Source organism: Cynocephalus volans, chromosome 2 (genome assembly GCF_027409185.1).
Source record: "Cynocephalus volans isolate mCynVol1 chromosome 2, mCynVol1.pri, whole genome shotgun sequence".
Taxonomy (NCBI): Eukaryota; Metazoa; Chordata; class Mammalia; order Dermoptera; family Cynocephalidae; genus Cynocephalus; species Cynocephalus volans.
This window is the reverse complement of record NC_084461.1, coordinates 207,569,095-207,587,071: the sequence shown is the minus strand read 5'-3', so window position 1 is coordinate 207,587,071 and position 17,977 is coordinate 207,569,095. Positions and strand designations below refer to the sequence as shown.

The 17,977-nt window shown below is 40.8% G+C and overlaps 1 protein-coding gene and 1 pseudogene across 7 annotated transcripts in view; one reads left to right on the top strand and one right to left on the bottom strand.

Annotated features, from left to right (window-relative positions):
- Positions 1-17,977, bottom strand: part of SPECC1L (sperm antigen with calponin homology and coiled-coil domains 1 like) — a 138,896-nt gene that overhangs the window by 42,002 nt on the left and 78,917 nt on the right. For all 7 annotated transcript variants that reach the window (XM_063085323.1, XM_063085326.1, XM_063085324.1 and 4 more), the window contains one exon: positions 699-782. In XM_063085323.1, the coding sequence (XP_062941393.1) occupies positions 699-782 (84 nt within the window). The remainder of the gene's footprint in view (positions 1-698; positions 783-17,977) is intronic.
- On the top strand, positions 1,405-10,720 carry LOC134369506 (josephin-1-like; annotated as a pseudogene).

Genomic DNA, 17,977 nt, shown 5'->3' with positions numbered 1-17,977 from the left:
GAAAAGCACATACAAAACAGCTTTAGGATCTGGGTTTGGGATTATAATTTTAGCTGATCACAGGACTTCCCACTGATTTAAAGATCCAGCTATGATGTATAGAAAACTGCAGTAACTTCACCCCACATATAAGGAGGACATTAACTGTACTCTGAGGCAGAGTTATAGGGATGTCTCCTTTCATGGTCCAATTTCTAGCTGGGCTATCGTGTAAGAAAAGTCCACAAAGAGAAAATAATATAAACAATTCATAAACTGAAGCCTCAGCTCAGTAAGACAAAGTCCATTGAACTCATCATTATAGGATGGCTTTATCACAGTAGAAAAGTTAAGCTTTGAGAAAATTTCTGGAATGCTTTGAAATAACTCTTCAAAATTAGTCACGATACACCTTGGGATAAATACTCTAGCCTTTCACAACTATATCAACTTTGTATGAAGCTGTGTTTTCAACTATCATCTAGACACTGTAGGCTCTTAATAAATATTTGTTAAATAAATGAAACTATAAAGTTTTGTTTATTTTTAAGTCATATTTTAAAAATGTGATCTCTATAGAATTTGGAAGATACAATAGGGCAAATTCAGAGTGAGAAATAATCAACTCAAGCGCTAAAGATGAAAGTACAGTTAAACAAGTCTTAAGAGAAAGTATTCAGTATCATTACTGAAAGGAAACTTCAGATAAAAGCCATTACCTGAGATGGTCTTGGCACTTTCCATGGCAGGTACTCTCGGAAGAGAAGCAGGTCGGCTGGTTGAAGATGTTCTTAATAGATGCTCTGCACAAAGTGGAAAGGGTCACAATAAAAAAATCTTGAGGCTGAACTTTAAAGTAATAAAAGTACAGGGAGGTAGTTTTATTCCTCTTAACCTTGAGGCTCATCCTTCTTCCAAATACACAGCACTTCAACAATTCCCCATAGTCTGTTTATCCAAGACAACTTCCATAGACAAGGAATATGGAAACATTCCATTCAATATTTTATTTCTAGGGATGAGACACTCCACACAGATGAATCCTTCTAAATCACTGACTGTCACTTACCTCTTTGATGTAATTATCAACCAAAATTCAAAGATCCCATATTGCATCTAGGTCTAAAGCACAAACTAAATAAAAGCCTTGTCCTTATGTGCCTATGATTAGTAGGGAAGCCACACACATATATAACCATAGACAAGTCAGGATAGGATCGTAAGAATAACAGAATAACAAAGTGCTTTCAAACCACAGAGGGAGAAGCCATTCACTTTTATATCAGGCAGCAGGAAAGGCTTCAAAAACTTAATGGCATTAAGTTGGGCCTTATTAGTAAACCAGAAGTGTGGGAAACTGTGTTTCAGCCATATGAGACCAAAGGTACAAGGACATTCAAGTTAGAGAATGATAAAAAAGCCGATATGGCTAAAACATGGGGCATATGGAAAACAAAGAGGGCAGCAGGAAGGGGGCTTTCCAGGGAGGATGAGCTGACTAAGGAGAGCCGTCATAGCCTGCTAAGTGGCCTTTTGTCTGAGGGCACCAAGGAAGCACCCGTTCTGAGTCTTCAGAGAACACAGTAAGATACTGCCTCTGCCACCCACGTTTATGGCCTTACCTTGTTCTACTCCTAGCTTGTTCTCTAAACACAAGCTGTTTGAGGAGTTTCTTTAGTTCCTTGGAACACTGGCACAAGTTGTCCCCTCACCTCCTCGCCTGTCCTCCGTTCCCTCCTCAGCCTGGCTAACTTTATCATCCTTCAGGTCTCAGCTGAAGTCACTTCCTCAGAACCTGCTTCCCCATCACTGCCCCCCAAGCGCAGCCCAGTGGGGCACCCTACTGACTCTCTCTTTCTGCGCACCTCTTACCTAGGGCTACAAGCCTGACAAGAGGCTGTCTTCAGGCCAGGACAGTGGGAGCAAGACCAAAGACAGACTAGCTGTGTTCTGCCTGGTCAGTGTCTGTGTTAGGGATGTGTGACTAGGAGGAGGGAAAACACAAAGCCTTGTATGTAATGAAAACTCAGCCTTGCTGTCCAAGAATGTCTACCATTCCTTTTTAAGAATTAACTATTTAAACCATACCCCCTCTCAAAATAGCATGACATCAAAAGTAATAGCACATGACATTATCTCTTAAGGATAGCACATCTTTCACTCTGAAGTATTATAAGAGTATGAGGAACATTTGGTTATAATTACTCACTACTCTAAAGGCCCAGGGAGTGGGAAGGGTAGGTTTATTTTCTTTTTTTTTTTTTAAGTTTTATTTTGTCAATATACATTGTGGCTGATTATTGCTCCCCATCACCAAAACCTCCCTCCCTTCTCCCTCCCCCCCTCCCCCCCAACAATGTCCTTTCTGTTTGCGTGTGTGTGTGTGTGTGTGTGTGTGTGTGTGTGTGTGTGTGTGTGTGTGTGTGTGTGTGTGTGTGTGTGTAAGACTGAACGATAAATGCTGGCGAGGTTGCGGAGAAAAAGGAACTCTCATACATTGTTGGTGGGACTGCAAAATGGTGCAGCCTCTATGGAAAATGGTATGGAGGTTCCTCAAACAATTGCAGATAGATCTACCATACGACCCAGCCATCCCACTGTTGGGAATATACCCAGAGGAATGGAAATCATCAAGTCGAAGGTATACCTGTTCCCCAATGTTTATCGCAGCACTCTTTACAATAGCCAAGAGTTGGAACCAGCCCAAATGTCCATCATCAGAAGAGTGGATACGGAAAATGTGGTACATCTACACAATGGAATACTACTCAGCTATAAAAACGAATGAAATACTGCCATTTGCAACAACATGGATGGACCTTGAGAGAATTATATTAAGTGAAACAAGTCAGGCACAGAAAGAGAAATACCACATGTTCTCACTTATTGGTGGGAGCTAAAAATTAATATATAAATTCACACACACACACACAGGGTAGGTTTATTTTCTTAATGAAGATGGGACATACACAGCTTAGAGTCATTACAGCTCTTATATCCTGAACGTAACTTCTGTGCAAAGAGCCTACAGGCAAGCATCAATTAGAATTCTGAACCCTGTCAGCAGTTGGCATTAGTCCTTACAGGAAGGGCATATTATGTGCAAAGTCTGACAGACAAAGTTAGCAGAACATGGAAATAGTAGGAAACAGAAATCAATATTTTAAATTTAATCAAATTTTCCATTGTATAATTATGAAACTGTGGTCATTTTCCTAAAAATCTTAGCCTCCCAAAGAATAACAAAGCAAATTAAGAAAGTAAAAACAAAGGCTAAAAAGACAAGTAAATCAAAACAGGGAGTGGTAGCTAAACCCTGGTTATTCCCTGCATGAAAAGTGGTTCTAAGTTGCCTTATTTAGTCTTTTCTCTCCTACAATGCACACCATAGGCACATAATTGAACAAAAGTTCATGAAATTTACTGCTGATATGCGTGCCCAACACCTGATTAAATGTTTTTCTCACTGCATGTCTAAGGGTCCAAGTCTGTCTCAATTCAGCAGACAGGCCCCATCATTGACCAACACCTATTTTCTGAAAATATACAAGAATATACTGAAAGCCCAAATAAGTTATTCTTTTAAAAATTATTTGTGGTAACTTTCAACAGCGACAACACAGTCTGCTGCCATTTCATGAAGTATTTTTGCTGCAAGAATCAAATGTGCCCATAGGCACCTGTCACAGTAAGAACACAGGTCCATTTACTACTGTAGTAAGCAGGCTGGTTTCCATCTTCATGTCAAACTGCCAGTTTATCCCTCTTTGGGAAATAAGATTAGTGTATTACAATCGAGTGTAGCAGGCAGGAGAGATTATATTTTACAGTAATAGATTCTGTTCTATTGCCATGTGGAGCTATTCTTGTCTTTAATCATTTAAACAAAAATCACTTGCGTGACCACTACTTGCCAAGGACTGGCTTGGTGCAAAGGTCAGAGAAAGAAAGAAAGGAGACAAGAAACTTGCCCTCATGGAACTCAGAGTCTAGACCAGAAGCCAGACATTTAAACAATTGTTACCAGTGAGGGATGCTAAGAAAGAACAAACACCAGGGGCTCTGGGAACACAAGGGCTGACATGACCTGGTCTTGAGGGAAGGTCTGGAAAGGCCTCCTCAGGAAATGATAGCAAAGTTGAGACTAGGATGATTAATAATTAGTAGTTTCTATACAAGCAAAGCAGAGCTTAGAAGGGAAAGAGTATTCCTGGTTGAGTGGTCAGCACATACAAGAAAAAATCCAGGATGGTGATGTCCAGAAGGCAAGGGAAAGAGTGGAGCAAGGAGAGGCTGCAAAGGCAGGCCAGAGGGCCAGATCAGGCAGGGCAAGTCATGCAGCAAACTCCAGGGTAAGTTTGGACTGTATTCTGTTGGCAATGGGGAGCTAATCAAGGTTTTATCAGGTTAGCATTTTTCTGGCTGCAGTGGATTGGAGAGGAGTAATGGTGCATGCGGAATGATGAGAGTGCAGTGCTATAACACCAAGGTCGACGGTTTGGATCCCTGTACAGGACAGCTGCCAAAAAAAAGGAGTGGGGGGGATGATGAGTTAAACTGTACAGATAAGAGATGATGACTTGGACTTGGGTGATATCAGTGAAGATGTAAAGTAAATAGATTCAAGGATCAAGAGACATGCAGAAATAAAAAAGGTGAGGCATATTATGGAAAGAGGAGATGTGAACACACTGAATTTGAGAACCCTTTGAGATACCAGGGAAAGAGGTGGACCCCAGTTAGGATGGCTAAAATCCAAAAGACTATGAACGATAAATGCTGGTGAGGCTGCGGAGAAAAAGGAACTCTCATACATTGTTGGTGGGACTGCAAAATGGTGCAGCCTCTATGGAAAATGGTATGGAGGTTCCTCAAACAATTGCAAATAGATCTACCATACGACCCAGCCATCCCACTGTTGGGAATATACCCAGAGGAATGGAAATCATCAAGTCGAAGGTATACCTGTTCCCCAATGTTCATCGCAGCACTCTTTACAATAGCCAAGAGTTGGAACCAGCCCAAATGCCCATCATCAGATGAGTGGATACGGAAAATGTGGTACATCTACACAATGGAATACTACTCAGCTATAAAAACGAATGAAATACTGCCATTTGCAACAACATGGATGGACCTTGAGAGAATTATATTAAGTGAAACAAGTCAGGCACAGAAAGAGAAATACCACATGTTCTCACTTATTGGAGGGAGCTAAAAATTAATATATAAATTCACACACACACACACACACACACACACACACACACACACACACACACAAACGGGGGGGGGGGGAAGAAGATATAACAACCACAATTATTTGAAGTTGATACGACAAGCAAACAGAAAGGACATTGTTGGGGGGGGGGAGAAGGGAGGGAGGTTTTGGTGATGGGGAGCAATAATCAGCTACAATGTATATCAACAAAATAAAATTTAAAAAATAAAAAAAATAAAAATAAATAAAATAAAATAAAATAAAATAAATAAAAAAAAAAAAAAAGAGGTGGAGCAGGCAATTGCATAGAGAGTTCAAAATAAAAGTCTGGATATATAGTTTTGGAAATTATCAACTTATAGCTGATAGGGTGGGAGTATACTTGGTGACACAGCAGTTATTGGTATCCTTGGTCAGAGTAATTCAATACATTGGTGGGGACAACAGTAAGAACAGAATGTGTTGAGTAGTGAGTGGGAGACAGGAAAGATGTAGATGGGCAAGGGTAATAGAGATAGTAAAGTACAGAAACTGGTGGGCAAAAGAGGGAGGATTTTTTTAACATAGAAAAGATGTCCAATTTTCAAATGACAATGGAAGGGAGCCAGTAAACTGGGTAAAATTGAAAATATAGGAGAAGGGGATAATCAATCAATAGTGTAAGGCTGATAGCATCTGAGAAAACCCAAGGGGATAAGATCCAGAGCTCAGATAAAGGGATAAACCTAAACAGATATATTCTGTTTCTTCCCACAGCCAGCTGGAGAAAACATGAACATACTGGGTAGGCTATTTAATTATCTCATTTTAGAAATCACAGAAATAATTAAGTGCAGGTAGTAGTCTCCTTATTGTTTCCCCAATCAATTTATAGGCAAAGAGTGGGTTTAAAAATAGAAGCCTTTGCCGGAAAAAATACATACACACACGTGCGCGCACGCATGCACGCACACACATAAGGGGACTTCAAAAAAGCTCGTGGAAAGATTCATATTATCTTTCAATTCTACTCTTCTACTAACTTTTTGAAGTACCCCTGTATATATGAATGAGCCTGAACATTCAACTTCTGTTAACAGAGGAGAAGTTCCAAATAGACCGATGCACCTGCACAACTATAAAATCTTGAAAAAAATATGAAAATCAACTACTTAAAGGCACCAAAGAGAAACTAAAAGCAGGCAGAAAATAAAGGAGTCTACACACCGAAGAAGGAAACAGCACTGGGTGTTTCCCATTTTATGGCTTTTTGAATGAGCATAGATCTCAGATACGGCCAAGTAGAAAATTCACAGTCTTACTGCCTTGAAGAAACAGAGGACGCATCTTGGGACAACCACAGCTACTGGAAAGGGGGGAAGGGGAAATACCATAAAGAGCCACAAAAAAGGAGCCCAAATTTTGTAAATGCACTCTGTCTAAATTTCTCACCAACCTCTGAAATCTACAAGTACTCAACACTCCAAGGGGCTGAATTAAGGACAAAAATAACTGAACAGTTATTTCAATTACAAGAGAGAGTTTGGAATTTCAGGTGAGCCAACTGCTTGCTAAAAAAAAAACCCCAATATTTTGCAGAAGAACATAATGAAATAAAAAAATCTCTATAATGTGTGATCCACACTGCCCAGGATACAACCCCAAATCACCAGACACAAAGAAAAAGGAAAAAGTGACATATACTCAAAAGAAATGAAAACCTACCTGAAGATGGCCTATATGTTGAAATTAGCAGAAAAGAATTTTTAAGCAGCTATTACAAATATGATCAATGTTATAAAAGAATATATGCTCTCAATGAACGAACATAGGAAATCTCAGCTGAAAGAGTTTCGAGAGCATAAAACAGGCCCTCCCTGAAATGCAATGCAAAGGACAGCCTAAAGCTGAAATTGGAGTATTAAGAAAAGACCCTCTGTAAAACCAGTGCCCACACTAAACCCAAAGTATTACTAGAAGAATTGGAAACCCACTCTGCACTGAGGGTACGCAAAGAAAAATAAACCTCAAACCCAGCCCAACTCCTGAGTAGACAATAACTCAAACTCCCACACTTAAAAACCTAGCAGAAGAAAAGAAGGAGCCCATTTCATGGCATAAAAATCAATCTACTGTCCATGTAAGATGTCCAGCTTTCAATAAGGGATTGTAAAATATACAAAAAGAAAAAAACCAATACTCAGCCCACTACACAAGACACAAAGTAATCAATAAAACCAGACTCAGACATGGCACAGATGCTGGAACTATCTGACAGGACATTTAAAAAAACTATGATTAACATGTTAAAGTCTCTAATGGAAAAGGCAGACAATATGCGATATCAGCTAGGATTTCCTATTTGATTTTCTCTTATAACTTCCATCTCTCTGGTGAAATTAGGCAAATAAATCTGTGAAAAGCATGTCTCTAGTCCTCAACTGGGGGAAATTTTGCCCTCCAGGGGACACGTCCAGTATCTAGAAGCATTTTTGTTTGTCTCAACTGGGGAATGGGAGTAATACTGGCATCTTAGTAGGTGCTTACCTTCTAGTGGGTAGAAGCTGGGGATACTCTTAACAACCTACAGTCTACAAAACAACTACCCACAACAAGGAATAATGTGGCCCCAAAATGTCAATAAGGCTGGGGCTGACAAACCTTAACCTAAGGCAACCACTAAAAAAATTTTTTAAGAGATATAAATAATAAGTCAAAAGAGGAAATAAAATAGAATAATAAAAAATGGTCAACAGACCCAAGAGAAGTCAGAAAAGGGGGGAAAAAGAAACAGAACAGATGGGGTCAAATAGAAAATATTTTTCAAGACGATAGATTTTATCCAACCATATCCACAACTGCATGAAATGTGGATGGTCTAAATCCACCAGTTAAAAGACACTGTCAGAACGACTGAAAAAGGAAGACTCCCATTTTTTTATAAAAGAAACCAACTTGTACTGGCCAGCTGCCAAAAAAAAATAAATAAATAGACATAGGTAAATTAAAAGTAAAAGGATGAAAAAAGATATACTATGTAAACACTAACCAAAAGAAAGCTAAAATAGCTATATCAGTATCAAACAAGGAAGACTTCAGAACAAGCGATATTATTGGGGATAAAAAGGAACATTATGTAATAATAAAGAGGTCAATTCTCTAAGAAGATATAACAATCTTTTATGTGTATGCACCTACCAACAGAGCTTAAATATACATAAGGCAAAAAACAATAGAACTGAAAGGAGAAATAAATCCACAACTAGACTTGGAGAGTTCAACACTCTTCTCTCAGTAATTGAAAGAACATGTAAACCGAAAATCAGTAAGGATACAGAAGATCTAGATTTGACAATACTTATAAACAACTAGATCCAACTGACATTTATTTAGAAAACACTCTAATAACAGCAAAATAAATGCATGCTGCTAAGTGAGTGAAGCCAAACTTAAAAGGCTACATATTGTATGATTTCATTTACATGACACTCTGGAAAAGGCACCCTATAGGTATAAAAAACTTATCAGCGGTTGCTAGAGGTTGGGGTGTGGGGAAGGGGTTGACTATAAAGGGGCAGCATAAGGGAATTTTGGGGGTGATAAAAGTTTTGTGTATAGAGCTGTAATAATGGAAAAAAGACGATGCATTTGTTAAAACCCACAGAACCGTATACCACAGAGAATGGCTTTTACTATATTTAAATTAAAAAAAAAAATCAACAGAAATGGGGGGGAGTGGAATGCAGACTGTGACAAATTAATCTAACCATATCACAAGAGCATGACATAACCACACGGAAGAGAGTGTGGGGAAAAAGAGCTGACCTAAGTAACTTTGGGGAAAAGAACTGTTTTGACTGGATACCATAAAGCTAAAGACAAAACAAACAAACAAACAAAAAAAGACTACACAAACTCTATACTCTAACTGGTAAATCTGCTTCTCACATGTGTAGGTGTAGGTATGGGGTGTGTGTGTAATGACTTAGCAATTCTGAAACTACTGTATATGTGTACCAGCGTTGAACAAATAAGTAAATATATTGTAGATAATGAGAGCCAGGTTTCTCACCACCAAGAGAAAGAAGTTACAAATAAGGGAAGGGAAGGGAAAACGTGAGAATAAACCCTTTCGAGCTGGCTTGGAATCAGAATATCAGTATAAACTCATGACTGTTGATAGACAGACATGTGTGTGTGCATGGACTGACACCATACACACAATTTTCCCAGCTCTTTCAGGAGAGGAATTAATGGTAGTGAAACCCCAGTGGCAAGGAGCACATCTAGTCCCCGGGTATTAGTTTCTAAACACTATTCTCTGATAAAAGTAACAAGGACTCCTTGGAGAAATGGTTGATTCCAGGGCTGGTACAGGAAAAAAACCAAGAGGAGACTGAAGCATCCTGTGGTATTAGAAAGTAAGAAAGCACTTTGAGGGGGAGGTGCATTGAAAGAGCCAGGAGTCGATGTGAAAGAGCTCCCAACAGCCAACAGTGGAATAACTTGACAACAAAATAAAAATAGTAGTAGATTATAACCCAAAGAATAAAATAAAAACCCATGAGTCTCTATGGTAATATAAACAAATGCTATAATTATTATATTAATAGGACCACAGTGGGAGAATGAGAATCCACGCTTTCTGAGGGAGCTGCGCCCTGCAGGGCCCCACCATATCTGATGGGATGGAGGACTGCCACAAAGGCCCCAGTGCCCAGTGTGGGTTTTGTTTTTTGTGGTTTTTTTGGAGGCAGGTGGGAGGGTAGGGGTGGGGAAAGGGAAACAAGGTCTTACATCTTTACATTTTCTAGCATAAAACATGGACAACAGAGAATAAGGTGGACATGAGGAGTCCTGAAAAGACTGAAAAGCTTACATTCTTCCTCAGAAGAGTGGGGTGTTTTTAGCCCTCTCAGAAACCTAAAATGAAAAACATGAGTGCGTGCCATGGAAAGGAGTCAAGGCCAAACCTGAATCACTGGAGCTGCCTCAGGCAGCACCCTCACAATCTACCATGAGAAACAGCTCAGGGAGCTTTGTGTCCTTCATGCCCTCAGTTAATATCTTCCAGGACAACAACGCCTTCACCAGGGAAACACTGTAAGAGATTTTCCAGAGGTTGTCTCCAAACACCATGGTGATACCCCACAGGAAGAGTGTGCTGGGAAATGGGAACTGCAATGTGAACATCATTATGGCAGTACTTCAAACCAAAGGCTGTGAAGCTGTTTGGTGGGACAAAGGCAAAGATGTCAGTGTCAATGCTTGCACTAATGTCATGGCTTCATCATTAATCTGCCCTCCAGCCTATGCTGGCATTCACTGAAGCTGCCTTTCAAAAAAAAGCACTGAATCTGTTTGAGAGGTGAGAGGTTCCAACTACAACCTTGACTCCAAACTCAAGATGCCCAAGTGGACTGGAAGTGAGAGCATGCTCTGGACATTGCTAAAACACCTTTGCAAGGAAAGAACTGTGAACTCCTGCCGCTGGTACCAGAAGAGGTGGAGGCCCATCAGAGTTGGAGGGCTGATGTGTAACACCGTTCTACTCAACTATTCCCTCACCTCAACCCCTCCATAATGTGCTGTGGCCTCTACAGTGGATCTGCCCTTGCCACTTCCCCAAACATCTCACAGGTTTTTCTCCTTTAGCCTGACAATGCAATAGGACAGATGTGTGGACTGTTACAAGAACCACACAGCATTGTTTGTTCCTGGGAAAAGAAGGTAGAAGCCCTGTGTGCTTAGGGCGAGCAACCAAAAACCCTTGTTTTATTTAAGATAGAAAGAGAAAGAACAGTGGTTCTAGCTTATCTTCCTCTTTCTATGAGGAGGACTTGACACAGGTTCTATTAGAATTGTCACTGCTGCTCCACTCACCTGGAGATGCTGCCTCCACCTTCCTTCTGTCACACCACTGGGTCTGAAAACACTGTACATGCAAAGCCCATGTGACTGGCTTGAAAGATCCAGAGCATAAGGGTCTCTCAAGAAACACCTCTAAAACCGTAGTAGTGGTACAACATCCCATCTCCAAACCTTGATGCCACTTCTTACCCCCATTTTTAAGGGTAGTTTATGGCCAGCCTTGGAGTTTTATAATAAAAAATTCTCTATTTCAAGCTGGGTGGTTGAATCCCACAATATTCTAGTGTGATTGTGGTGAGAGAGATACCCAAGAAGATGTGGCTAAAGCCAAACTGAGACAGGCACAGGATGGCTTGTTTTCTTCACTCTAGTTTTGTCCCTACCATTTCACTACGTTGATTTACGAGGCTTTAGGGGAAAAGACAAGGCAAAAGGGCGGTTTTCCCAGTTGATCCACTCTGACAAAAATCAGAAAAAAATAAGTCTGCCTCTGACAACAAATTCTACCAGTTTGGGACAGAATTGGGTGAGGAAAGTACTGTGAAGATAAGTTTCTCAGAGTTTAAGAGCAGCTAGAATTTTTAGAAGTCCTAGACTTGGTGGCTCACTACAGTGACAAGAAGCAGAGCCCTCAAGTTGGGTGTTAATGTGCATTATGTTTTAGGGCCTGGGGTTTGTCATCTTCTTTTAGAAGTCTACTGAGGATTGACCCACCCCCTCCCTACCTCTTGAAATAGTTATAGGCAAGTTTTCACCTGTACCTCTGAAAGACAAAAGAGAAGGAGGGGAAATAAGTACCATATCACACATGTGTCACCAAAGTGGTTGTGGTTGCCTCAGGCAGGTGGGCCAGCTGGGGCTACCTGGCTAGCCCTTACAGATCAACGGTCTTGGCAGATCTGAGAGCTGCCCTACTGACCAGACTTCTCTCTGGTAGCAAAGCCAGCCTGGGGCTTGCATGTTGATCCTGAGCAAGCTTATGGGTTGAAGCTGAGGCTTTCTCCCAATTGTGACTGGAGTGTATGTTTATACCAGTACTTTTTCTGCACACATATCTTAGATCCAACAAGGCCAATTTTTATGCAGAGTAACAGAGGCCACCCAAGTGGCTATTGCATTACACCCTCTCAGCAACTGGCTGCAGTCTCTTCTGTACCATTTTCTACACCAGACCTGCTTGGCACCACAGGGAGCTCCTTACCCCTATACACCGACATTCTAACCACCACCAGCCAGAAGTTAAAGCCAACCTTGATTGTCACGAGCAGGACCTTGGGTCCACTGCCACTGTTAATGACAGAAAGCCATTTCCTGGGAAGAGGAGGAAACTCTTCTCCACAAGTCTGCTTGGGCCTGTGTAAATGGCACTTCAAAGGAATCCCTGTGCACTTGGAGTCCAAGAACCAACGGGATATGCAAAAACACTTAGATATTTCAGGGCTGGTTTTTCTGTTCATATCCAATTCTGGTGCTTAGGAACAGGGGCCTTTGCTGGTACCCAAGGGCAAACAGCCCTACTTCCCTTTAGGCAGGGTGCAGGCCTGATCCTGATGCCGAATAAGAGGCATCAAGCATTTTTGTTTTTCTCGGTTTTATTCTCCCTTTTTTTGTTGGCCTTATGTTGGTTTTGTTTACAAAAGATGTATTTTGATCAACCAAGTATTAAGAATAAAAAACTGTGTAAAAAAAAAAAAATTGCTGCAGGTAAAATGCATGACTATTTGCTAAAATCAGTTAGAGAAAGTTTAAGCAGGAACAGGATATTTATTAATTACCAGCAGACAACCACCTTAATCAAGTGATCAAGGTTAGTTTAACATCACCAGTAATAAGACATATCAACATCATGTACCCCTGATATGATGCACTGAGAAGGGCACATCACATCTGTGGTATCCTTCCCAATAAGGCAGAACCACAACCAGGTCAGGAGAAATCTCAAACAAGCTAATACTGAGAGGCATTCTATAAAATAACTGACCATTATTCTTCAAAAGTGTCCAGGTCATGAAAGACAGGGAAAGAGTGAGAAACAGTTGCAGAGTAGTGGAGACTAATGAGATAAAATAACTAAAAGGAAAGTGGGATCCTGGATTTGATTCTGGAGTAGGAAAAGGACATCGGTGGAAAAACTGGTAAAATGCAAATAAATTCTGTAGGTTAGTTAATAATATTTTACTGATATTAATTTCTCACTTGTGATAATTGTTCTATGGTTATGTAGGATGTTCACGAGGGAATCTGGGTGAAGGGTACAAGGGAATGATAATATTTTATGCTAATGTTTTAGCAACTCTTCTGTAAGTCTAAACTTATTTTGAAAGAAAGAATTTGAAGACACAGAGAGAGAACATTTCAAATAAATATGCAGGTTGATATGTACTGATTGCAACTTGCTTTGTGATAAAGCAATTATAGCAAAATGCTAGAGAATCTAGGCAGTGAGTATATGGATATTCACCATACAATTTCTTTCAACTCTTCTATATGTTTGAAACTTTTCATCACTATTTATTGGGAAAAAACGGGAGCCTAGATACTTTAATTTTTGATAGTTTTTTGTCTTTGCTTTAAAATTTTTTTCAGCAGCTGGCCAGTACCACAATCTGAATCTTGAACCTTGGTGTTAGATACGTTAATTTTTATCAAGACAAATCCCAAGAATCACAGAGAAGAGAAGAAAAAAGGGAAAAGAATCCCTTAGAAGTGAATAGACAGTAGACAGTAAAAGAGAGTAGGATTTCTATCTCAATTTATCCTGGGAATTTCACAGCCAGGGCTGGATCTAGGGCTGAGCCAGAAACTCATTCAGATCTACGCTTTGGGGTTAAAAAAAAAAAAAAAAAAAAAAAAAAACTACCATGAAACTTTAACAGTTTTGTTTTGTTTTTAACTTAAAAGAAGTAATAATTTTTAACAAAGGTTTGGCTTTCCAGTAAAACCTCTTAACTTTATATCCATTTATTATATGTAACCTTAACATAAATCAATTTTTAAAAAATACTTAAGTTTTTAAAAAAATTTTACAACTCTAGTCCCAAGAAATACAACTCAGAGAGATAATAATGGTATGAATTTCCTTACAGACCTTGACTAGGCTTGGAGTAATCAACTCCCTAAGATATCTACATGTCTGAGCTGATGAGCAACATAATAATATCATGCTGATACTGGGGCAACCCCAGGCTTCTCGACCTTTTACACCAGCCAGTAAAGGTTTTCCCTAACATTCTGGACTTCGTTAGATCACTGTGCAAGTGAAGACTGTAAAGACCTTTTCAACTACTTGTATCCATGTACCTGGTAGCAAATCTATGCCTTTCTGCCTAGGCCACAAATACTAATTCACATATTGTCTACATAGATTCACTGAGGTGGCACTGGTCATGATCATAGCCACTTGATTAGTCTATTTATAATAAGATTTCTCTGGTCTGAAACATTTTCTTGAAACTGACATCCAGGCATGATGCTAAAAATATAATAAACAAATCAAAAAACCACACCTATTATAAAATACTTAAATGGAAAAAAATAAATTCATTTAAATATAAGGAGAACAAGAAGTAGCATCTTTTAAAATTTTAGTAATGAAGCCACTGAACCTTTAAAAGTGAAAATTACAGACTGTATATTTTGGTTTATGCAAAGATTGAAGAGACAATCAAGGAAGAAAAGCAATTCAAGACACAGCTGGAAATCCTACTCTCTTATCACAGTTTGGATAACCACAGTGGCTTCTTATGGCTAAGAATCACTTGGTTGTTCTTAGTTTTATAAGGGGTTCCCTTCTCCTCTCTCCTGTATTTGCAATATTTCAACCAAGCCCCATTAAGGCATGACAGCCTGAAGTGGAGAACAAGACCAGAGTTAACACAGACTGCCCAATGGCACTATCATTTGATACATCGCCAGATAATAAAATGAAGAGAGACAGGAACAGAATCTTAATGCATTTAGTATGTGTCATCAATAACCTTGGCCCCAGACTTTCCATACTCATTCCCCACCCACAAAACCCAAGGTAACAGAAATAACTAAATAATAATCTTCACCCAGTTTCCCAAATTTGCCCTTTCCTAAGAGTCACTTGGGGTGCTTGTGAAAATAGAATTCCATATTTTGACTGGTTCTTGTTTCCCCTGTTAAACTTCACCCCGCTGTGATCTGATCAAGATGAGTCTGGAAAGCACCAGTGGAAGATGAAGAAGGCCCTGAGGGGTGGCTTCAGCCTGGGCTCAGGAAGTTTAGTAAGGCCCGAGCCATTTCTCACTGGAGCACCCCAAACTCCTCAGAGTCCACCTGGGATGTGGGGACTTGGTATACTCTGGTGCCCAAGGTACCTCAGTGCCCCCAGATGAGGGTCTATCCACCAGGCATTCTCAGGCTTGCAACACACTGCTTTGACCAGGGTAGACTCAGGGCTCTGGGCACCAGCACAAGGGTACAAATACTCTTAGAGGTCATGGCATCCCTGGCTTCTATCTCTGACTGCACTTGGCACAGACTGCAGGTCAAAAGGCTAACTGAATCAATAGAACTAGGGCACATGTACCAGGCAGCAGAGCAGAGGTGCTCCTGAGCCCTTGGTTTCTATCTCTGCCCTCAACGCATGCAGCTTTTTAAAGATGCCCAGAACACAACCTGGGTGGATGCTTACTCATAGCTATTTGCTGACAGCAAAGCAAAATCCTACAGAACTCAGTTGCCTAAAATGTTTTACTTGTGGACCATTAAGAGCCATCATTCTCAGACACTTGTGCTACTAAGAAAAAGTTCACACATATAGTAACAAAATCTAACAGTGAACATTTACTATGGACTAAAATTTATGCTAAGCACTTCACAGGCTTTAACTCTCTTATTCACTCATCTCACAAGTTTTTATCAGGAGTGCGGTACTTCTACAGGTGCTCAAGGATGTCTTGATGAACAAAACAGATACAAATCCTGTCCCATGGGCCTTATGATCTAGCGGAATAGGGAAAAGACAATAAAAATCATACACAAACTATATGGGATGTTAGAAGGGGACAAGTGATAAGGAGAGCAAGCAGGGAAAGAGGCATGTGGGAGGAGGGAATAGTCTACAACTTTAAATGTGGTGCCGAGGGCCTCACTGAGGAGGTGCGATTGGAGCAAAGCCTTAAAGGAAGGCAGGAAAGGGCCATGTGGACATCAGGGAAGAGTGTTCCAGCAGAGGAAGAGCCAGTGCAAGATTTCTAAGTCAGCAGTATGCCTGGGGACAGCCAGGAAGCCCATGTGGCTAGGCAGGGAGTGAAAGTGATAAGGCCAGAGAGGCAACTGAGGCCAGGCTGGAAGGGTGTGGACAACACTGAGAATTCTGGCGCTCCCTCTGAAAGAAACAGGGACCACTGAAAGATTCTGAGTATACTAGCACAGACTGTGAGAGAAATTAGGAATCTTGCCAGAATCCAGGTGAGAGATGATGGTGGCTTAGACCATGGAGGTGACAGTAGAGGGAAGAGCGATACTCTGATTCTGGTCATAGTTTGGGTTATAAGGCTGCGCTCTAAACAACTGAGCTAACTTGCCAGCTACTTGGACATTTGGAAGTAGAGCCAATGGGTTTTCTTAAGCAATTAACAGACCTAAGATAAAGAAGGTCTAAGAATGACTCTAAGGTTTCTGGAGGAGGAAATTGCCAATAATCGGGATAGGGAAGGCAGATTACACACAGAAAAAGTTTGGGAAATGAAGGAAATCCTGTCCTGCACAGTCTTAGAAAATTCAATTATTGAAATGGAGATGTTAAGTGGGCAACTGGATATATGAGTCTAGAGGCAAAGGAGAGGAACGGGCTGGAGATACAAATTTGATAGTCCTTGGCACTGAGCTCTGAGCCACACCACCGTTTACAAGTCCAGGGAGAAGAGAGGAGCCAGCACAGGAGATGAAGGAGGAGCAGCCTGGGAGAGAGAAGACACAAGAGTTTGGTGCTGGGGAAACCAAAAACAACACCGCAGAAGAGGGAGTGCTCGACAGTGCCAAATGATGCACAGATCAGTTCACATCAGATCAGGACTGAGAACTGACTGGATTGGCGACTGTCACTGACAGTTGGTAACAGTCACTGACCACCTCGACAACAGCTGCTTTGATGGAATGTAAGGGTGAAAGTCTGACTGCAGGGTTTAAGAGCGCCTAGGAAGAATGAAATTTAAGAACCTGTAAGTTAGATATTCATTATTATTCCCAATTTACAAATGAAGAAATACCATCAAAGGGGTCACTAGCCAGGCCATGATAAAGCTGATGATCTTGGCACAACAAACACATATATCCTTTGTGGATCCATCTGAGAGGTGGGATGTAAAGAGAGAAAGGAGAGATACAGAGTGTTCAGGTCAAGGAGACTTTAAACATCCCACTATTTGTTCCCATAGCAAAACCTTCTGAAGGAAGAAAAGAGTTCGGGTTATGACTGATGAAGGAACCAGAAGCCAAGAAGCAGGGGTGGAAGTCAAGTCTTAGGGCAGGGAAGGTAGCAGCAGCAGCACCATCTTGTGCCCCATTGTCCCTAAATGAGTACATTACCAGTTTATCCAAACACTCAAGACATTCAATCACCAACCCAAACTTTTCAGGCACTGGTGCTATATGGAGCTTATGGAGCCAGTCCCTCTTGGTTCTTTAATTGAATACTTCTCACAAGTCTTATTTCTTACCCACACCTGTTGAAACCTTGCAGCCCCACCCACAGAGCCTAACTTCCACAATAGAGAGAATTCAGAGGGCACAGAGATGAGAGGGCTGGATCAGCAAAGATGAGCCCTAGAGCCCAGAGTGACATGCACACCTGGGCAGCATCCCCACACCCATCTCAAATGAAGTGCTGCCTTTCCCAGTGCCATGACCTGATGCCACAGCCATCTTTCCAATGCACACCAGTGCCATACATGAAGA